Here is a 24033-nt window from a genome sequence, read left to right as displayed (position 1 = left end):
TGACGTGGTATCTCTATGGGAGGGAATTTTTTTTAATGTGAAAATTGACATGATTGTCTTTATCGAGCACTAGCTCACTTACCCTTTGGCGAATTTCTCCTCGATTTTAATATGTTGTAGCTGAGACTGTGCGCTATCGAATGTGTGCCTTTTTTTCTTCATACAATGTCGGAATCATGTTAAAAAACTTGGTTGAAATTAAAGCTTATCTTCGATGTATTGAGATATTTCTATGTTTCTGCAACTTTCTTTGCAATAACTCAAAAAAAAAAAAAACAGCCCCTATCACTCCCATATTTTGCACATGTTTATAGTTCATGTCACGTACATTATTTCATGAAATAACAACTACTTGATTGGATAATATCTTGGGTATGTAAATGAGGGTCAAAGGTCATAAATGTTGCATTTTTTATCTTGGTGAATACCTGTCCTATCTTTGCCATATTTTGCACACGTATATAGACGATGTCGCAAGAATCATTTCAGAAAATAACCACTTTTTACTCAGATGCCATCTTGGGAGTGTAAAGGTGGGTTAAAGGTCATATCTATTCGTTGCTGTATCTTCGTTATTCAGTGTATACAGAATTTGGTATCAAAGATGGCAGATATGACTCCCTTTTCTAAATGAGAATCCAAACATCACACGGCCAATGTCTCTAGATGAAACTTGTATGGTCATGTTTATTGCGATCAGGACTCGAATCATTGATTAAAAAAAATCGGATCACCTTAATTTGTCAGTGATGACAAATTACAATCTCTAGTGTTAAACTTCCCGTTGTCACAAAAAAGTTCTTTCTCCTCAAATGTTGTGTAGAGGTTAGCTCAGAAAGTCCTCATCCTATCAATGTCAAAATTATACCATATATGTATCATGTCCCAAAGACGACAGATGTAATAAAATCAAAGTGATCAGTCGACCGTGACGTCACTATGACGTCATTATATGAAAACACATTCTCATTCATATCTCATTAATGGAAAAGAATTTTTCTATAAAAGATTACCTCACATATAGTTCGAATAAAGCCGATTCTACTTATGTTCTCAAAATTCATCTGTACGCTTAAAACGTGCGCGTACGCGCGCGTTGAAATATTCGTATGCTCCAATCGAGCTCAAAATTTTTTTGCACACGTTTCAGACCATTTGGAGCATTTTTTGAAAAATTGAAAAAATTGGACGGACGCGTACGCGCGCGCACATATACGCACGTACAGCTCATATGCAATAGAAATTTCCCGTTTTTTCACACAGATCGGATGTCTGAAATGTCAAGGAATATTTCGACCAAGTTTCAAATCAATCCAACTCAATATGACGTCATACGGGCCCGTCAAAGTTGAAATCCCGCGCGCGCGTCAATGGCGATATACAGTGCAACAATGCCAAAAAACTGCCAATTTTAAATCCGATTTTACTCGTCAGGATGGACGGTGACCCCCCATTTTCTTTACATATTCTGAAAGCTGATGAGTTGTACATGTCATTTCATGGGTTGGCGATGCTGAAAAAATGATTAAAAGGTATCAAATTTCTTAATAAAGTAAAAAAAGTAAATTTTCAAAATGACGTCATCAAATTTCAAGTTCATTCAAGCATATCTCACTTATTCTTTGTTGATTTTCGTCCAAATTTCAATATGTTGTAGCTTATTAAATGGTCTTTCAGATATATAATAACAACAATTTGATTGGATGACGGCATCACCTTGTAAAAAGGGATTAAAAGTAACATTGTTGAATTTGACCAGTTTACGTGTTACCTCTATGGGAGTGCAGTTTTTCTGGAAATGAAAACTGACATGACTATCTTTATCGAGCACTAGCTCACTTATGCTTCGGTGAATTTCTCCCATATTTTAGTATGTTGTAGCTGAGACTTTGGGCTATCGTCAATGTGCCCTTCGTTTTTTCATACAGAGTCGGCATCATGCCCAAAAACTTGGTTGAAATTAAAGGTTATCTTCCATGTATTTTCATATTCCTTTCTTTCTGCAACTTTCTTTGCAATAACTCAAGAAAAACAAGCTCTATCAGCCCAATATTTTGCACATGTTTAGTTTATGTCACGTACATTATTTCATAAAATAACAACTACTTGATCGGGCACCTTCTTGGGTATGTAAATTAGGGTCAAAGGTCAAAAATGTTTCATCCTGTATCTTGGTGAATACATGTCTTATCTTTCCCATATTTTGCATACGTAAAGACCATGTTACAAGAATCATTTCACAAAATAACCACTTTTTGCTCAGACGCCATCTTGTCTGTGCAAAGTAGGGTCAAAGGTCATATGTACTTCTTTCTTTATCTTCATTATGACGTGTTATCTCTATGGGAGGGAATTTTTCTAGATGTGAAAATTGACATGATTGTCTTTATCGACGACTAGCTCAATTACCCTTCGGTGAATTTCTTCCAGATTTTCGTATGTTGTAGCCAATTTAATACTCTTTAAGTTTTGTTCGATCAAAGTTTTAATCGGACGATGTCTTCACCTCGTGAAAATGGATATAATGTAACCTTGTCAAATTTAACCAGTTTACGTGTTATCTCTACGGGAGGGAATTTTTCTGGAAATGAAAATTGACATGACGGCCTTTATCGAACACTAGCTCACTTACTCTCTTGTGAATTTCTCCCAGATTTTAATATGTTGTAGCTGAGACTTTGCGCTATCGTTTCTTTGTCCACTCTTTTTCATGCGACATCGAAATCACGTCGAAAAACTTCGCAAAAATTAAAGCTTAGCTTCGATGTATTTTCATGTTACTTTCTTTCTGCAACTTTCTTTGCAATAACTCAAGAAAGACATTCCCTATTACCCCCATATTTTGCACATGTTTAGTTCATGTCACGTACATTATTATAAGATAACAACTACTTGATCGAACACCATCTTGGGTAGGTAAATTAGGGTCAAAGGTCATAAATGTTTCATTCTGTATCTTCGTTATAGTGTATACTGAATTTGGTACCAAAGATGGCAGACCTGACTCTCTTTTCTAAATGAGAATTAAAACATCACACGGTCAATGTCATTAAACACAGATGAAACCTGTATGGTCATCCCTATTGCGATCAGGACTCGAATCATCGATTAAAAAAAAAATCGGATCACCTAATTTGTCAGTGTTGACAAATTCCAAGTCTAGTTTCACTTGTTTATGGCATCATATACATGTGTGTTATTCCTTGCCTTGGAATCTGATAGTTAGGATAAAAAAAGGCGCTGTTTTGACCAAAGACGAGGAGGCTCAGCTGGCCAGAATAATTGGAATCAGAGACGGCAACTCTGCAGGGCTGGGTACCATGGAAACGGAACTCCCAGACACCATGCTCTTGACCTCTGACCCCCAAACAGTGGCAGGTACAAACAATTATGACCCTGAAGGTATATAGGGGTTAAAAATCTCCATCACTTTCATCATAGCTCAAAGATATTTTTTTTTCCCCAGTGAGTGTAGTGCAAGCATACTGAATAGTGAATGTTGCACCTATAACAGTCAGAAAGTTGTCAAATTTTAAATTTTGAATTGTTTTGTACTTTGTATTTGTTGGTTGCTTCTCACTTTCATTTTCTTGCCACATCTTAGTATAGCATGGAGGTTGTGTACGTTTGAAATCCCGGAATGGAATGGAATGGAATGGAATGGAATGGAATGGAATGGAATGGAATGGAATGGAATGGAATGGAATGGAATGGAATGGAATGGAATGGAATGGAATGGAATGGAATGGAATGGAATGGAATGGAATGGAATGGAATGGAATGGAATGGAATGGAATGGAATGGAATGGAATGGAATGGAATGGAAAAGGTGTTTTATTGATCCATAACCATCGCAGCCCGCAGATTGAATTACAGACATTGTTAACAAATTAAAGGACCACGAATACATTAAAAATACGTGGTACACAAGATACAGTGTAGTAATAAAAAATGTACATAGAGCAACAAAAAAAATCAAGCTTATTCATCTTAGTTATTGCACAATGAGATCAACCTATAATACAAAACAAACACAAATATTACAATTGTCTAATATCACTATTCTCAATATTATAAATAAATTGAGTTTGTGTTAAATGTGTATGCTGGTCATTTATATTCCTCAAAGAGGATCAAGACTGTATCAAGTTTGGGCTATTTCCTCCTCCTCCTCATCTTTTTACACACAGGTGCAAAAACATTCAGTACTTTTGCTGCTGACGGTGATGTGTCTGCGACCACACTGACCTGTACTACCGTCAACACAGTGAATGTTGTGACTCTCAAGAACACATACATAGACACAACAGCAAATGAGGTATTTGAAATCTTATCATTTTCTCTGTAAGTTCATGTTTTCCATCAAGACAGAATTCACCATTTATTACCATTTACTTATTGTCTAGCCTCTTACGAAAGTACAATATGTGCAATTTTGGATACTGTAGTATCCTTAGAATACTTTTTTGAGTTTCTACAAATATATTATCTTTCAGAACTGTGTCTTGCAGCTTTCCAACAGAAAATGTTTGCCGTGTAGGTATCAGAAAGATGCTGACCTCTGAATTTTGTCATGCAGTGGCAAATATTAGCATATACTAAGGGCTTAAGGCTACTTTAGAAATGATGTCATCATGATAAATTCCTTTTTGAAGTTTTCCCTCCCTTTACGGTATGTGTACTGTACCCTTGATATAGCATCCAGAAAGATTTTGTGCTGTCCAAAAAAACAACAACATTTTGACTGCAATGGTGGTCGGTTCTGTGTACGTCACGTGCCATTCTGCGCCCTCAAAAATGTAGATTTCTGCTGTTATGGTTCATAGATTGTACATTGTAAGTGCACATTTACATTTAGGTGAAGGGGATTAATCTATGTTGTATCAGTATGTGAACTCAGGAAGATTAAAGTGGTGGGAGTGCACATCAGTGAAGTCTGAGGTTTTTCATTTTGGTTAATCCATGTGGCATCATAACTGAATAAGAAGAGTTCAGTAGATTGTGATGTCACTGGTCACTGTATTAGATCAATATAGTGAAAACAAAGGGAACTCCACATACTACTGGACTTCTATCTGTTATTCTAGCATAATAAAAGAGTACTTGATTTACTTCTTTCAAAAAGCAGAGCAAATTATATTACCTGTAACACATACCAGTAAAAAGTGGAGGGAATGGGCACTTTTCATATACAGCCAAACCTGTCTATAGTGGCCACCTGCTGTCTACGACTACTAAAAACGATTCCCTCCATGAGAAAAAGCATGTAAAAGAACCTGCCCATAGCGACCACCTGTCTATAACGGTCACTTTTTCTTCTCCCTTGGGTGGATGCTGTAGACATGCTTGACTGTGAAATGAAGTTTTTGTGTACATGTGTGAAGCTATGGTTAGGTCAAGTCGTTTTTTGGTTTTTCCTTTCTCAAGGTTTTTAGCATCACCTTTGGGGTCAGTGGCGGGATCGAGGTGAATGGTGACCTCAGTGTTTCCGGTCTCCTGGATGGAGTGGCCATGTCCAATGTGGTCACTTTGTCGGGTGACCACTCCATCACTGGTGTGAAGACGTTCTCTGGTGCTCTCACAGCAAATGGTATGATACTTAACATTCCACCCAAAGCAATGCTGCTCATGATTATCATATTTAGTGGGATCCACCTGTATTCTATAGCAAACGACAGAGGACTGGAGGGACATTTAAGTGTGAATTATAATATGGAAAAAAAAATTAATAAACTATAAAGAAATTAATAGTAATGTATGAGGATTTTAAATCATAATTTAGTGTATAATTACTGCGTTAATGTCTTTCCATTGCGTCACTTAGCATGCATTTGGAATGTAAAACTGAAACACTGAAACATGAATTGTTTGCGTTCTTTTTATTGCATTTTAGTGTCATCGTAGAATGGTATCTAGCTGAACATTCATTTTATGTAAGAGATTGTAGACCTCCACCAAGCAGCTCATTTCCACCCATATTGTGATTTCCCAATGACAAACAATCATAATCTTTAAAAAATTAGAAAGAAACTAAACATCCTAGATCCAGTTAATGATTTGGATCACTACCACAATTAAGTCATCTACTCCTTGTGTGATAATCAACTTTTTCTGAAAATCTTATCCAAACCTGTTCAGACCTTTATTGAGTTATTTTGCAAACAAACAGACAAACAAACCTACACTGACAAAACAGACATGACCTCCTTGGCTGATATACCAACCCTAAGTTAACCCTAACAGCCCCATAGGTCCTTCTACATTAAGGAAATTTGTAGATATAATCATGTATTGAATATGACACTCATTTTACAATGTTACAGTGTAGCTAAATACATGTATTCATCGTCAGGAAATTATTCAAATCATACATGCAGAATAGTACAGAAATATGTTCTCATATGTCTATTCATGTATTCAGGAAACTTTGATGTAACTGGAACAGTCGATACGGTTTCCTTGACAACGTCCAGTGTCTTCCAACCCACGGGGAGTCAGACTGTGACTGGGTCCTACACATTTGCTGCTTCGCTGACCGCCAATGAAAATGTAGCAGTCAGTGGCCAGGTGGATGGCGTTGACCTCTCTGTGTTGCAGGATGAAGCTGTGTATTTGGACGGCGATCATGATATCTTAGGTACAGTACGAAGATATGTGCGCATTTCCAGCTGTGTGGGTTTAGAAAAAGTGTGAAATGTCATAATACTTACAATGAACATGTACCATGAGGGTGTTTCATATACAGCTGTTCTTAAAGTTACAAATGACTTAAGAATGACTGATGATCAGTTCTTGTGCTGAATTTTTGAAATTCTGATAAGTATAGCACATCAGAACTGATCACCAGTCATTCTTAAGTCATTTTTAACTCTAAGAACAACTTTATGAAATACCCCCCTTATACATGTTTAACAATACATTGTTGCATGTCTATCCACCCAGCTATTTGTCCGTCTGTTTATCTTTCCATCCATCTGTCTATATGAAGATGATTTTCGTTTGATGTGTGTGTGTGTTTGTGCATGTGTATGTGTAGATTGCAATAGATAGATAGATAGATAGATAGGCAGATAGACATAAGTGAGAGAAAGAGAGGAAGAGATGGAAAGAGAATGATTAAGAGAAAGAGTTGAGTAGTGTTCAACACTGATGCCTATTACCAAACTACCATGCGCAGAAACATCACATGGCATGAAAGGTCTAGCTATAAGCCACTCCCTCTTCACACCTCACCTCCCAATGCTCTGCCACAATGCTTTACTCCTCTTAAAGGAGACCTTCTCATGATTTTCAGACTTTTACATTTGAACAACAATAAATTAGTTAATACTGAGTACAGAGTTTCAGAATTTACAGTGATTTGGATGAGGAATAAGAATGTTTTCAGAATTTAAAACAAATTGCACTGAACAAGGATGAAGACATGGCAGCCTCACCATAAGAATGCATGAGTTGGGGCTCAAGGAAGCAGAACAAAAGAAGAAGGCATGCATAGATTCTACACAGGTGAACTTGTTCAGCAAGCGGTATTGTAATGCTACATTTCTGAAATATGTGAGGCTCCTATGTCATCAACACTGTTCAGTGTAATTTGTTTAAGATTTTTCAGAGTATTGTTTTCTCTGCTCAAGGACCACAATAAATTCCACAAATCTATACACGGAACTTTATGTACTGCATGATGTGAAATTTTGATAATCGTCTGGAATGCCCCTTTAATAATTCCTAACTTTAATCATCCTCAGTTAAGTACGCTGAAGAACATCGAGACAGATAAGGAAGGGTATGACTTTTACACTTTTTCCAGATATTTTCAATGATTTGTTCTTTTTTTGTGTGTTGTTTTGTTTTGCGTGTTTAGGGGCCATGACCTTTAGTGGAGGGGTTACCATGGTTTCAGGGTTGAGTGTCACCGAGGGCAACACTGTTGATGGAGTGGACATAGAAACCCTGGATGCGAACCTCTTGCGGATCTCGGTGGAGCAGGATGTGTCGGGTAATGAAGATGGTTGTTTGGTTGCCATGGTAACTCAAAGCTCTACATCCGTTTGTGTGGGTTTTTTTTTTTCTTTTTGATTTTTTTTTTTTTCTTGAAGAAAACTGAATGACTGGGACCTTGTTCAAAGTGTATTTTGCAGTAATTACAACTCACATTAACTGCCACAATAACAACTTGAATGACTTTTACTGATTGTTTCCAAACGCCAGTTGAAGGAGAGCTCAGAACAATTGGAAATTAACACACATGTATAAAAGATAAACATGGATTTTTCCCCCCAAATTTGAAAATGAGAGCTAAGGTAGAATTTTTAATCTCACAGTTCAGCAAAGTTCAGGCTCAGATGGAGCCAGCTTTGCAACAATGCATTGCATTCTTACAATGCAATACAACTGTCAAAATAGAAAATAGAAAAAGTAGAAAATATTAGCTTCTGAAATTGAGTTGGAAAAATTTCATTTTATTAAACAATTTAATGTAAGTTTGCTTTATCAGCAGTAAAATAGTCTTGTGCAGCCAATTCAACAACTTTGGTTTCATCATACAATTTTTTTTTTCAGTCTTTAAAGAAAAATTGTATTGCTCTGAAATTGATACCAGAGACCATTCCTTAGATAAACTTGCCCATATTTTCTTGAAGAACCATCTGAAATGTTTCTGTGAATCAGTTAAGGAAGAGCTATATCTGAATTATTAATGTCCTTTTCTCCAGCTGAATACACCTTCAGCAGTCTTCTGACCTTTGGGAGCAGTATAACTGTTGAAGGAGAGGTGGACCACATAGACGTTCCCGACAACGTCGTCTTGATTGACAGTGCTACGCCGGTGTCCGTGGTGGGACCAGTCGGCTTTAATGTGGACGTGACGGTGGCAGACCTGTGCATCGGTTACTGCATCAACAATGTGAAGGCACCCAGTGAGTAGCCATGGAAATGATATCAAGAACGAGCAGCTGTGCATCCAGCCAGTCCTGACCCTCGCATAGATGGATGAGAGAGTAGTTCTTATACAAGTATATGCAGTTCACTTCATTTCATTTCATTTCATTCCATTTTCATTTCCATTTCCATTTCCAACAATGATTTACACACAATCATTAACACAACTTGATGATCTGATATGAAGTATTTCAAAATGTTGATCTGCATGTGAATTGGTACGTGATAATGGAGCAAAATTTGAATTGAGTAATATAGAATTAATTAACATTACATTAAACAATGGGTAATCAGGTAGGCTGTTGGGCATGAAGGAGACTGCTTAAAGCTTTGATAGCTTGTATATTATAGTTCCCTCAGAAAAAACAAAAAAACAACAACCCACAAATGTAAGCAACCTTTGCTGCTTATTAAAGGACAAGTGCACCTTCATATACATGTGGGTTGAGTGAATGCAGCAATATTACTAGAACACATCAGTGAGAGTTTGAGGAAAATCGGACAATCCATTCAAAAGTTATGAATTTTTGAAGTTTCTGCTCAGTCACGGCTGGATGAAAAGACTGCTATAGCTTGTGATGTCACATGAGTACAACGATATAAAGAAAGAATAAACAAAATTCAACATATTTCCATTTTTCTCGCATCACAAAAGAACACTCGACTTCTCTCTTTCAGAAGGCAAGGGAAATGATATTAACCTTAACATACGTCAGTAGGAAGTCAAAGATATGTGCACTTTATTCAAAAAAAAAAAAAAGTTTTGTGAAATTCTCTTTTTATTTTCTTTATATCGTTGTATGCATGTGACATCATATACTGCAGTAGTCTTCTCATCCAGCAGTGACTGCACAAAAACTTCAAAAATTCATAACTTTTGAACGGATTGTCCGATTTTCCTCAAACTTTCACTGATGTGTTCTACTAATATTGCTGCCTTCTCTCAATCCTTATATATATGAAGGTGAACTTGTCCTGTAACCCTGTCTGTGCCATGGACTTCGGACAGTGTGTACAATGCAATGGGGGTTTACTGCAGCAAATAGCCCTCAAAGCACACAAAGGTGGAGAACAAAAACGTGTGCTCTGGATGTGCCACATTCAGGAAAATGCAGAAGTAAAGGGGGGGGGGGGGGAGAAGACGGAAACTTAAGAGACAGCACGAACAAGGAAATGCGAAACATTACAAATGTTGACAAAACAGAAACAAGCTGTACATATCCTTTGCAGCACAGAAAATGTTATCCTCTCTCTCTCTCTCTCTCTCCCTCTCTGTCTCTCTTTCTCTTTTCTGCCACTTTCGCTAGTCACTTTTTGAGAAGTCCAATTCGGGCTGGTGATAACTATTTCTTTTTTTTCCCCCTCTCCTTCTTTTCCTTTTTCCATTTGATCACATCTAATTTTTTTTTGGTTATCTACATGGAAGCCTCAAAGGATATGATGTTGGCTCTTTTAAGCCTGAAGATGCCCTGTATCTTACATAAGAACCCTTGAGTAGTAGCTGAGGGATATTACTTACTACCTTTTTGTACTCTTTTCTCCCACTTGTCTTTTGGAGAGACTCCAATTGGTTTGATGGTAATTTAAAGACGAGTGAATGAGAACCTCGTTCACATTAACTAGTTCTTGAAGTGGACACATTTCACCATTCAAGTCTGCTCTTGAGAAATGTCAGTACTGCACTCCAGATATCAAGGAGATCGGTAAACAAGCTGAGAGATTTTCCCCTCCTCTTCACTCTCCTTCCCTCTTTCTCCCCTTCCCTCTCTCCCTTTCTCTCTTTCTCCTGTTTTCTCTACTCCTTCCCTTTCTCTTCTCTCTGGTCTTCCTCCCTGTCTCAAAATCATCGTCTCTTCCTCTCTGTCTCCCTCTTTTTTCACTCCATCCTTCTCTCTTTCCTTTCTTCTTGTTCTTCTTTTCTCACGATTATATCTCCTCCCATATTGTCACATTGTTCACTCCTTCCATCTCTCTCTTCTTCCTTCCTATCTCATAATTTTCTCTCCTGTTCTGCACTCCTTCCATCTCTCTTTTCTTCCTTCCTGTCTCATAATTTTCCCTCCTCTTCCTCTGTGTCTCCTGCTTTCTTAACTCCCTCCCATCTCTCTTCTTTCTCCCTTCTCTCACTCCCCATTGTAATTTCCCCATCTCCATCTTTCGTCCACCATTTCCCTCTCTGTTCGCTCCCTCTCCCTCACTCCTCTCTCTTTTACGCCAAAGACGCTTAATAAATAAGACACGAAAGTGCGCGCTAATCCTGTACAAAACAAATGGACAGCGCGCGGTCTTCAAGCATATACGCACATCACCTGAGACGCGCTGCCTTGACGCTTGATAAACAACAGCAGCGGCTTCAGGGACAGCGCGTCTCAGGTGATGTGTGTCTTTGCCTGAGACGCGCTGTCTTTGAAGATGTTGTTGTTGTTTATCAAGCGTTTTGATTGTGAGATCATGTTGTTGCTAAATTTTTACCTCCACGAAATAATCCTTATTACTCTAAAATCTCGTTCTTCAAAATAATCCCCTTAATCGAAAAAAAGCTACGACTATAATTTTTAAATCTTTTTAAGATGACAAGAATACCACTACCTTTGGAAATGAATGATGTTTCTAGGTGTACTGAGTTTGTACTTAGCTCTCTTTTGTATCGTCATGTAGGGTAGCCATTTTGTGTCCATCTTTATCGCGCGCCTTCGTATCTTATATCTCTACTATCTTTGTTTTACACCCTATCCTTCCCATCACTTTCTCTTCCTTCCTCCCCTCTCTTCCCCTTCTCTTCTCTCACTCTGTTCTCACCCAACGTTTCAACTCTCTTCCCCTCTCACTTCCACTCAGTTGCCTACGAGACCCTGGACCTCCTCCTCACCGCTGCCCCGACCTCCAAGAACCACCAGCGGGTGACGGGGAGGATCACATTTGATGCCGACATCAGCGTCCTCGACAACGTCGCCGTGGAAGGCCTTGTGGATGGCATCAACGTCTCTGAGTTGGAAGCCAACTCGGTCTACCTTACTGGTGACCAGACTATCACAGGTGAGAAAAAGCCATGTTCCAGACCTCATTCTCCGGGTCTGATTTTCTTGCACCCAAATGTGGATAATGATACACATACAGTATGTCCCCAAAAATTAGAACCGGATTTCCGCATTGATTACTTTCAATATTTCTATTTATTTATTTATTTCCAGTTTTATTGTCCCCGCCAAACGAGTTCGAGCAGGGGACTATGAAACGGGCTCCGTACGTGTGTGTGTCCGTCCGTCCGTCCGTCCGTGTGTCCGTCCGTGTGTGCGTCCGTGTGTGATCAAAATCTTCAATTTGCTACTTCTCTGTCATTTATGAGCCAATTTTGATTCTGTTTGCTTTATATGATAGCACTACATGGGAGCTTTGAAACTTCTACACAGAATTTCAGTCGTGACCTTTGACCTTGACCTTTGACCTATATTGTACATTTTGCTACAAAATGCTACTCCTTTGCCATTTCTAACCCGATTTCGATTCCGTTTGCTTTATATGATGGCACTAGGTGAGGGCTTCAAAACTTCTACACAGAATTTTGACCTTTGACTTCTTTGACCTTTGACCTTGATTTTTGACCTGTATTGTACATTTTGCTACAAAATGCTACTCCTTCGCCATTTCTAACCCGATTTCGATTCCGTTTGCTTTATGTGATGGCACTAGGTGAGGGCTTCAAAACTTCTACACAGAATTTTGACCTTTGACCTTTGACTTTAATTTTTGACCTACATTTTGTTGTACATTTTGCTACAAAATGCTACTCCTTCGCCATTTCTAACCCGATTTCGATTCCGTTTGCTTTATGTGATGGCACTAGGTGAGCGCTTCAAAACTTCTGCACAGAATTTTGACCTTTGACTTCTTTGACCTTTGACCTTGATTTTTGACCTATATTGTACATTTTGCTACAAAATGCTACTTCCGGCGGGGACATATATTACGCACCGCGTAATTTCTACTTTTCCTTGTTTAACCAGGGTAGCCTCATCAGTTATAAAACTGCTTTCAATGAGGGCCCTGCAAATGGGTAAAAACATACAAATACAATACATGACATTTGAAGACAAAGGTTTACAGATAAAACTGCAACTGACAAAACATAAGTTCAAAAAAATAGTTTTAAGATATGATTAAACTGTGTGGATGCTATTTCAGGGTCCTATAAGATATGATATCTTACCTACATTTTGCAGAAAACCCCATTCAATTTGGTTAAGTGGGCACAGAGAAATGTGGATCGTTGTAAAGCATGTCATGGGTCTATTTTTTCCATGTTAAGCACTTGGATACTCTTGGAACTGCATTTCAATGCTGTATATGTTGTCTCGATACATTTTTTTTTTTTCAGGTCAGGTAAATAGTAGTAAAAGCAAAGAAAGAATATGATATGAATTGATTGAACACAGCATTCCTCTTCATTTACCCATGTAGGACTTGAGACATTTCAGTTGTCTCCAGGAGATAAATTCTTGTGGAAATTAAGGTTGCCTCACCATCAGGTTTTGTTTTGTTTTATTTTTGGGTTTTTTTCTGTTTGTTGTTTTTTTACTGGAGCAAGTTTGACTGTAGTGTGTAATGTTGAGAAATAATTCTTGTTCATAATATAGATTTCCCAATTTCCATTTTGTTTTCATTTTCATAGTGAATAGTTAGTCTTACTAACCAGATACAGTGTAGATTATCACATCACTGATTCTCACTCGGTAGACCTGTTTGGTTTTGGTGAGGTTGTTTATGTTGATGTCTATTTTAGCCACACCTGGGGGGCTTCAGTATGTCTTAACAATAGTTGATTTATGCATTGACATATCAATGCAACTGACTCATTGCATAACCCATTGAATCATCCTTTCTTTCTAATTTAGAAGCCCCCCCCCCCCCCCTCCCTTATGGCCGACATAAGTCACAGTGTTATACAACCGAATAGGTCTATAAAGTGGGAATTTGTCCATGTTAAAACTCAATCCTGTGCAAATGGAAATAATCGTTGTGATTTGGACAAAAAAAAAAATGATGCCTGATGTAACCCAGCAACCATCTTCTGGTATATTTGTCTGTTTCCTTTCGATTTTCAGGCCCCAAGACAATCGGTGGAAGCATCACCCTCTCCAGCGATCTCACAGCAGACATGCGAGTCGATGGCGTGAATATCAACGACTTTGACACCAACGCCATCAAGCTGAGTGATGGGGAGATTACGGCTACGGGCAATCTCAAGTTCAGCGGTAATGTGGAGGTAGGGATTATTTCACTCAAAATTCAGAGGATGCATTTAATGATGAACGCCTTACACTGTAATTGAAATCAGGTTTATTGTCCAAAGAGCCAGCATGTACCGTGCATATGTTTCAGGCATGAACAGTAAAAGTTTACTGTGAAAATGAATATTTTCACGTGAGTAATTTTTCATGCTCAGCTGGGTAAGATGAGTATCGCTTGTTTTTGAATTTGCAGAATCAAGACACCAACTACTGAAGAATATTCGCTTGGTTCTATTTTTGCGTTAGTTTCTGGTTGCACAAATTACACAAAATTTCAAGACCACAAAAATTTCCACTTTTACAGTAGATGGTAAGGCAAATTGGCAACTCTATGTGATGTAGGTGTTGAGCAGCTCTACATTGAGTTTGTGCACCAAAGTTTACAAATTTATATTTTTCTCCAGAGAAAAATCTTCTTTAGATCTGTTCTTGTTGTATAATACCAGTAATACATCTTTGTGTGTCTTCCTCAGCTAATAAAGTTCTGTCTGTGCCCAAATATTTCAGGGACATGGAATTAATTGAAATTGTTTGTATGAAGCATATTTGTCTTCCTCCCTGAGCTTTCACAATTCATAATATTTTTTAGTTGTCTGATTTCTTCCCCAAAATTTTCAATGATCATACTTCTGTGGTTTTTGTGCTTTCATGCAAAGCAGCATACAGTGCACATCCGTTGTTATGTACATGATTATAAGGACATTTCTCGTTACAGCAAAATCGGACTTCAGGTCCTCAAATCATCACCTATGTATGTTTATACGCTATACTGTTTGATAATAACAAAATTTCGTTGTAATGAAAGAAAACCGTCAGTCCTAAGGACTTCATTATAATGGAAGTAAACTGTACAGTTGAACCTCTCGTATCCGGACAAGTCGGGACCGGGGCTCATCCGGATAAGGGATTTGGCCGGATACGGGAGACTCAATGCTTTATACATGTACATACCGTATAATAGAGCTCTATGGTACATACACATACACATGTACTGATGTAGCCCATTGTAGTACCACATGTAGTAATGTGTATACTGTGACCTTTTCATTGTTACACTCAGTAACAGACCCCAAAATAGAGGTTCGTGTTTGCAAGCGGAAATCATTTTCTTTTATAAATTCTTGGGATGATTTACCTAAATAATTATTAAGAAATGTATCAAGTATATGTAATTCATGTGTGTTTCCTCCCGTAATTATTAAAAAAAGATAAAAAAATTACGGCGAGATTGCGTCCGGATAATAGAGAGATCCGGATAAAGGGAGGCCGGATAATAGAGGTTCAACTGTACTAGGATGAAATTGCCCTTCAAGCCGTGTCTAGAGCTTTCTGGGTTTAATGATAGTTCTGTTTCATCTCTGTGTTCCCATACTGCAGTTTCAAGGCACCATCTCAACTGGTGGAGATCACACATTTAGCCCCAGCACCACTCTCTCTGACCTCGTGACCCAGGGCACGACAGAGACGATAGGGGGCGCCAAAACTTTCTCCGCCATCACCTCCAGCGAAAACGTTCAAGTGACGTCGACCATCAACGATGTACCCATCAACAGGCTGTATTCCGAGTCTATAGTTCTCGCCGATGCCACGGCCGTCACGGTGACAGGGAATTGGGTTTTTAGCGATGACCTTTCCTTGGGTGGCACGCTGTCAACAACAGGAAATATTGATGGTGAGAATTGCGTGTGAACTGCAGTCATATGAACTCATTTTATGCCTATTTTGCTCTTATCTGTGTGTGTATAATCTTGCATGCATGTGGACAATTGTTTGCATCTCTTGTCTTATACTGTCAAACCATGAAACATTTGCAGCCTGAAACTTTTGCGAATTGAAGGCGATGGCCTATTGTGCAGCGTGAAACTTCTGAAATTGTTACTGGCATGCAATGCATCATGTAGAACAAACCTTTAACATGCATTTTACTTTTGTGAATCTTGGCTCACGAAATTTGTGAAAGGTTCATGCACGTAAAAATTTCTGGTTTTACAGTAACTTCATTTCATATGTGATGGAAATAAAGTATGATAAGGTGCATTTACTGTAGGTTATGTGACAAAGCTTGCATGGATACAGGTGAGAAATCTTGCCCTCTTGTAATAATCAGTTAAAGATAATAAAAAGTTTTGGTACCTCAAAAGTTTCCCTGAATTTCCGTGTTTCAGGTTAAAGTACCTTTCAAATAACTAACACTGTGAGACTTACTCGCCCCAAAGTGCTCTCATTTCTTAGTAATCATGCAATTAACTGCGACCAGCAGCCCCATACGCATAGCGACCAGCAGCCCCATACGCATAGCGTAATGGGGCTTCGCATTGTAGCATTCAGGATCATGACAGATTTAGTATCGCGGGTAAATATCAACTTAAAATCCAAAATTCTTCAATTTGAAGACTTACCAGTTAAGTTGAAGTGTTGAAAACAGGCTTCGGACAACGTTTGGTTCTGCCGATAGTCCCTTTCTGTTCGAATTGATGACTGAATGTGACTCTGTCGAGAGGACCTTGGGAGAGCTACATACACTGATTACTACGGCCAGCGCATACGCACACATCACATGCGAACAAATTTCAAATCCACGAACGGATAAGATGTTTGTGTGCGCATGCGCTGGCCGTCAATTCAGTGTAGCTCTCCCAAGGTCCTCTCAACCGAGTCACATTCAGTCATCAATTCGAACAGAAAGGAACTATTGGCAGAACCAAACGTTGCCCGAAGCCTGTTTTCAAGACTTCAACTTAATTGGTAAGTCTTCAAATTGAAGAAGTTTTGGATTTTAAGTTGATATTTACCCGCGATACTAAATCTGTCATGATCCTGTAAGCTACAATGCGAAACCCCATTTAGCTATGCGTATGGGGCTGCTGGTCGCAGTTAGCTACTCATTATGCGTATGGGGCTGCACGCTGCTGGTCGCAGTTATCATGCAATAATGGTTTCGTACAATACGTGTACTACCTCGCCGCCGTACGGCGGCGGCTCTGGTACGAAACCATTATTGCATGATTACTAAGACATGAGAGCACTTTGGGGCGAGTAAGTCTCACAGTGTTAGTTATATGAAAGGTACTTTAACCTGAAACACAAACTAAGACAAGGAAATTCAGGGAAACTTTTGAGGTAATACCAAAACTTTATAATATCTTTAAGGGTTATGCATAGTTACAGTGAATTCCAGGTGAGTATGTTTATTGGTCCTTTTATAACAAAATTGTGTTCCTCCATGTGTTTGTTTTTTAATTCAAAGATATTAGAATTATTAAAATAATTCATACTGAGGAAGTTTTGATGTGACATGTGAGATAGATAATAATTAAATGACTTGCAGACTCTTGTATTTATGCACTTACCCATCATAGGTTGACCTTGATGGGACTGGTTAAAACGCATCATCTTAGGCGAAATTTGACCTGTGTGTGTATGGGTGAATGACACAAGGTTGGCTGTGAATGTAAATTAGGACTTTGATTTTCATTGACTCAGCCAATTATTCAACATAGGTGTGTTGACTGTATTAAGAAATTTTATTCAGTAAAAATGATCAGCAACTCATCACAATAAAAAAATGTAAAGCAAGACATTCTTGTGGCGTGAAATTTTTGTGAATTGGAGCTGACAGTCTTTTTTGCAGCTTGAAATCTTTGTGAATAGCCACTGGCACTAATGTTAATAGCGTAGAACTTTTGCATGCATTTTAATTTCGCGAATCCTGGCTCTCGCGAAATTTGCAAAATTAAAATGCAAGCAAGCGTTTCTGGTTTTACAGTATCGCAATATCATTGCCAAACCATTCTAGTGCACTTTTGCTGCCAGGCAAGGATGACTAAGAGCTCTTCTCCCCAATCCCAACATCCAGGCATCAGTCTCGATAATGCAGTCACTCTGAGTGAAGAGCAGACCATCACCGGCCCCATCTCCATGGCAGCAGGCCTATCAGCCAGCACCAGCATCAGCGTGACCGGAGACGTCTCTCTCTCAGGACTGTTGAATGGTGTAGATGTGGCTGCTATCGATGCGGACACCCTCAAATGCTCAGGTAATCCTAGTGTTAGACAGCAAAGCTGATTTAGTACTGTATACGCCGAATATTTCACGAGGTTTTTATTTTCGCAAATTTCGTGAGTCAGGTGCTTTTCGCGAAATTAAAGACGCAAAAATATCGACTCTGCTCCCGATGTGAATGTGACGCATGCGTGTACACTTCTCCGTTTAGTACACGACTCCACAATCGCAAATTTAACCACTCGCAAAGTCGTCGGTATTCCCGATTCGCGAAAATTTAGACGCGAAATATATGGTGTATACAGTAGATTTCCTTTTGGCTATCTCCTTTTTTCCAGTCTCAGTTCGTTGTGTAGTTCAGTTTAGTTAGGTTCCTAGGCTGTCCCACATTATCATTGACCTGGACTCTATTTCTTTCTCACCACTATCATTCCTTTTCCATTTCTGTGTTCATCAATTTCACCTTATGCCTGATCTTTTTGTTTAACATTCCACGTGTACAGTTCTCATCCGAGCTTGTTGCCACCTTCATCCAGTTGATTTTTATTGGTAGTCTTAGTGAATTGGGTTTTCTCATTTTTGTTGGGTCTTTTCCATTCCTGTTACTCCTATTGGTCCTCTCAGTTGATTTCATTGTATAAATATGTAAATGCAGTTCATGTAGGGATGTAGTGAGGGTAAATTACAATAGGTAATTTCATATGGAGGCTAGTCATCAGTTAAAGAGAGCTTGCCCCCTAAACAGTCACGAGCATCGATAGACACGATGCTCAATCTTTCAGACTCAACTTTTGAGCGAGAGTGCGATTTGATTATAAACCACAGAACCGGAAGAAATACACAAATGCAGCCCTTGGGATAAAACCTGATAATGTGTGATGATGCAGTCATGTGCTGCTTGCATGATATGCATGCTTTTATACTGGATTCATGTTCTTGAGGGTGACCCAGAAGTCAATGTGGGATCACTTTCACAGAGAGTGGATAGAACATAAACCATCGTCCTGAACGGGTTGAAGATTTCTGAGTCTGTCTTCATGGGACTAAAATACCACCTAATCATCCAAAGATTATTCTTTGAATTATTTTTCAAGATTCGCAAAGTCATGTTAGCCCAACTAGTGTTTTTGTTTGTGCTGCAACTGCTCAAGTGCAAAGTCCGACAAGTTACTGCATATACGTTTCTTTGCTGTCAACAGTGAAAGGTGAGCAGACATTTATTGTGTATTCAGTAAAAAATTGCAAGGAGAAAGAAGTAAGATTACATTCATAGTGATTACAAGAAAAAGCTTGTGATATCACAGTGAGTGTCCACCATGCTGGCATCTGTCGAGTACCAAAATGTGATGTCGTAGCCATTCATCACCATGGAAACTGGTTCTAAACAACCTCACCTGGCCTGAGGGTTTATGCACACACCTGATTTCAACCCAAGCTCTTACAGAAAACTGTGACATCATCACTTCTGTACTCTCACGCCTATCATTTAGGTGTGCAACATCTGACAATAGCAGTTTGGATATCAGTTATATTTCTCATGTGCTTTGTTGCAGTTGTGAATGGAGTCCCACTGTATGCAACTGGGATTGAATTGTGAGCTACAGCTTGTAGAAATATATGCTTGTTCCTGTCTAAATTTAGTTTTTATGCCTCCGCCACGAAGTGGTGCCGGAGGCATTATGTTTTCGGGTTGTCCGTCCGTCCGTCCGTCCGTCCGTAATGAATTTTGTGGACAAGGTAACTATCGAAACCTGTTGAGGTATCCTAATGAAACTTGGCATGTATGTGTATTAGGGGGTGAAGTTGTGCCTATCAACTTTTGGGTGCACATGCTCAAGGTCAAAGGTCAAAAGGTCAAGGTCAAATACATAAAATTTCACTATTTCCACCATATCTATTGAATGCCTGAAGATATTTTCTTGAAACTTAGTGTATACATGTATTACCCAATTAAGATTCTCTGGTGAAAGTTTGGGTCATGAGGTCAAAGGTCAAAGGTCAAAAGGTCAGGGTCAAATACATAAAATTTCACTATTTCCACCATATCTAGTGAATGCCTAAAGATATTTTCTTGAAACTTAGGGTATACATGTATTATCCAATTAAGATTCTCTGGTGAAAGTTTGGGTCATGAGGTCAAAGGTCAAAGGTCAAAAGGTCAGGGTCAAATACATAAAATTTCACTATTTCCACCATATCTATTGAATGCCTGAAGATATTTTCTTGGAACTTAGTGTATACATGTATTACCCAATTAAGATTCTCTGGTGAAAGTTTGGGTCATGAGGTCAAAGGTCAAAGGTCAAAGGTCAAAAGGTCAAGTAGAAATATTAAAACTTCTTTTTTTTTCTCTGTACCTTGGAAAATTGTTCAAGGTATCTTTATAGAACATAGTATATACATGTACTGACTGGAAGTGATTATCTAGACAATGTAGGGTTCATGGGGTCAAAGGTCAGGGGTCAAAGGTCAAGTGCAAGACTTCAAAATTTTACTATTACCCTCATATTTATGCAATGCCAGCAGGGTTATTTTTTTACACTTGGTGTATGCGTGTGTAACCTAATAGAAATTCTCTGGAAAGTTTTTTTTTTCCTCTTTTTGCCTCAATGGTCAAAATGTCAAAGATCAATTGAAAGTGCTGAACTAACTTTTTCCTCCATATCTCGGAAGTGGCTCAAGTTACCTTGAAACTTAGTACATGTTATGCATGTTCTACCTGAAAGTAATTATCTCATGAATTTTAGGGTCAAGGGCCAGATGAAAATGGTAACAATTTACTATTCAATTCAGAAATTGCACTTTTTCTCCACATCTGTACCTTGAAAATTACTCAATGCCTAAATGTATGAATGGTTCAAAGTCAAGTTAAAGTCCTTAAATCCCTAGATACATGCTCTCCTATTCATCCAATTAAACCTACGTCAAGGAAGGTGAACATTCAACACATTTGTGACAAACTTGTCATTCCAATATTTTGCCAATTTTGTGAAAATGTAATCACACAGTGTCCACATGTACTATCTAGACCTATTGGGAAAATCATGCATTATGGCGGAGTCTATGTCTGTTACTATAGCCATGCATCACCAATGGCTTGTTCTGTGTCTGGCTATGCCAGTTAATACAGTAGACTTTTAACCCGTTGAGAAAGTGCTGATTTTGCTATAACACGCATTTCTCATAGACACCTGCCCGAGTATACAGTTGAACCTCTATTATCCGGCCTCCCTTTATCCGGATCTCTCTATTATCCGGACGCAATCTCGCCGTGATTTTTTTATCTTTTTTTAATAATTACGGGAGGAAACGCACATGAATTACATATACTTGATACATTTCTTAATAATTATTTAGGTAAATCATCCCAAGAATTTATAAAAGAAAATGATTTCCGCTTGCAAACACGAACCTCTATTTTGGGGTCTGTTACTGAGTGTAACAATGAAAAGGTCGCAGTATACACATTACTACATGTGGTACTACAATGGGCTACATCAGTACATGTGTATGTGTATGTACCATAGAGCTCTATTATACGGTATGTACCTGTATAAAGCATTGAGTCTCCCGTATCCGGCCAAATCCCTTATCTGGATGAGCCCCGGTCCCGACTTGTCCGGATACGAGAGGTTCAACTGTACTCTGGACTCGTCTTCAACTTTGTACACAGTTCCAGACTCATTAAAGTACACAAAGCCTTTTCATTTTGCTTAAAAGGATCGTATAGTTTTGGTTGAGACCTAATTTCAGGTTTCTATCATTTTTTGGTGAGATAATGAGAAACCTCTTATCAAATATAAAAGAACATGTAATTCCATGAGGAATTCAACATTTATTTGATGAAAATTGGTTTTGAAATGGCTGAGATATCCAAAACAGAGCAGTTCTAATAAAGTGTGGGACCCACACTTTATTACGATCGCTTTGTTCTACTTTGTTTTTGGATGTTTCAGTTATTCCAAACCCGATTTTCTTCAAATAAACTTTGAATTCCTCTTAAAATGGTATGCTCTGTACTAGTTCATAAGTGTTTTCTTGGTATCTCGCAAAAAGTTAAATGCCCAATTCTCATCTCCACCAATACTGTACCATCCCTTTAGTAAGCTTAGTAACTACTACAGGATGATGCTAGCTTCTACACTGTATTTGTTTTGTTTCCAGGTGTGCAGACAGTGACAGGAAAGAAAACCTTTGACACGCTCACAGTGCAAGACAACCTTGTCATTACGGGAACGATAGATGACGTCGACGTATCGTACGTCAACGACAATGCCGTGTTTGTGACGGGGAATCAGAACATTGCCGGGGTAAAGACGTTCCAGGCAGCGACGACATTTTCAGACGTCGTGTTCAATGGTAAGAATTCCTCCTAGTTTCAATACTCAAAATTGGAAAGGGTATGCTTGCTACAGTACTCCCCAGATCAAAAGTCTGAAAGATCTTAGCATTAAAGGTATTGTTTACCATTTGGAGCAGTGATTTAAAAAATGTTTTAGTTATCGCACTTGATGCACATGTGTGGGTCAGTTGTATCACAAAAAATTACCATATTGAAATTCACAATGAAGCCTAAGATATAAGGAGATATTATTATTTTTGTCAATAAGCCATAGCTGTAGATGGTTTATTCTAGAAACCATTCTATTATAACTATGTTCACATTTTGTATATTTAATGATACTTAACATTGAATATACTGATTAACATTTTTAAATGGGTTGTTTCTATCCCTAACTCACATTTTAGAACTATTTTGAAGCACTATAGCTGAATTTTTTTTTTCATCTGCAAATGGTAGATAGTGCCTTTAACATCAGAAGCATTATCAGTCATATGTCAGAGATGCATTATTTCATACTGTTTTTCTAACACTGTGTAACTAAAGGTTTCTATTGTGGGATAGGTAAAAATACTGTTTTTCCACCAAATATATGCCTCTTCAGCCCTCGGAATACTGTAGTGCTATGTAAGGTTGGCACACCTGACTTATGATTCATTATGTATTCCATACTCAATTCATTCGCCATTTGAAAGTCATTCCAATTTGTATGTGATGCAAATAGAAACTACTAAGACTTCAACCTCCTCTGTGTAATGCATATTACACTGTACGCTTTTTTTTTAAATTTAAGAGAGAGTAAAGCAAGGATGAGTGATGTCACGTGCAGTCAAGATGCTCTTAATGCAGATTATTCTATGTGTACAGATCAGACAAAAGAACCAAGAGCATAACTACATCAAAATTCCTTTTTAATTACTCCTGTGTCTTCCTGTTATGCAGGTCTTGTGGATGGCATAAGTCTGCCATCTTTCTTCACAGACGTTCTCACCCAAGGGACGACACAGACTGTGGTCGGACAGGTGGACTTTTCCGCCAACGTCATCATTGAAACCAACCTCAATGTGGCTGACAACATCAATGGCTATGTGGTGGAGTACATGTGGGCAAATTCGGCCAAGCTCACTGACACCACTTACTCGGGTAAAAAGATAGAAAGGGTGATGGGTTGGCTGGTCAGTGAGATATCTACCTCAAGAAGTTTGGGGTTCAACACTGGCCAATTAGACCAAGTGGACAATATTGTCTCATGTAGTCAACAGTGTTTTGAGGCATCGCTCTGATCCCTCATGGGTAAACTGTGCTGATTGTGCTGTAACAAACATTTTTCATTGACACCTGTCCTAGTATTCTCGGGACTAGTCCTCAAAGGGTTGTGGTTCAGATGTATCATACGGAGTGGAGTTTTAGTGCTTGTCATCTAGTGAATCCACTGATACAACTGTACATAACCAACACGATGTC

General features: G+C 38.6%; 1 protein-coding gene across 1 annotated transcript in view; it reads left to right on the top strand.

Annotated features, from left to right (window-relative positions):
• Positions 1-24033, top strand: part of LOC140234982 (uncharacterized) — a 50325-nt gene that overhangs the window by 7987 nt on the left and 18305 nt on the right. The window contains exons 7-18 of the mRNA XM_072315018.1: positions 3223-3378; positions 4191-4318; positions 5428-5590; positions 6422-6637; positions 7862-7996; positions 8712-8915; positions 11776-11973; positions 14040-14200; positions 15603-15897; positions 18082-18261; positions 22392-22586; positions 23512-23712. Of these exons, the coding sequence (XP_072171119.1) occupies positions 3223-3378; positions 4191-4318; positions 5428-5590; positions 6422-6637; positions 7862-7996; positions 8712-8915; positions 11776-11973; positions 14040-14200; positions 15603-15897; positions 18082-18261; positions 22392-22586; positions 23512-23712 (2232 nt within the window). The remainder of the gene's footprint in view (positions 1-3222; positions 3379-4190; positions 4319-5427; positions 5591-6421; positions 6638-7861; positions 7997-8711; positions 8916-11775; positions 11974-14039; positions 14201-15602; positions 15898-18081; positions 18262-22391; positions 22587-23511; positions 23713-24033) is intronic.

This window comes from Diadema setosum, chromosome 11 (assembly GCF_964275005.1).
Source record: "Diadema setosum chromosome 11, eeDiaSeto1, whole genome shotgun sequence".
NCBI classification, from domain to species: Eukaryota; Metazoa; Echinodermata; class Echinoidea; order Diadematoida; family Diadematidae; genus Diadema; species Diadema setosum.
Note: the sequence above shows the minus strand (reverse complement) of the source record. Positions and strands in the feature narration are given on the sequence as shown.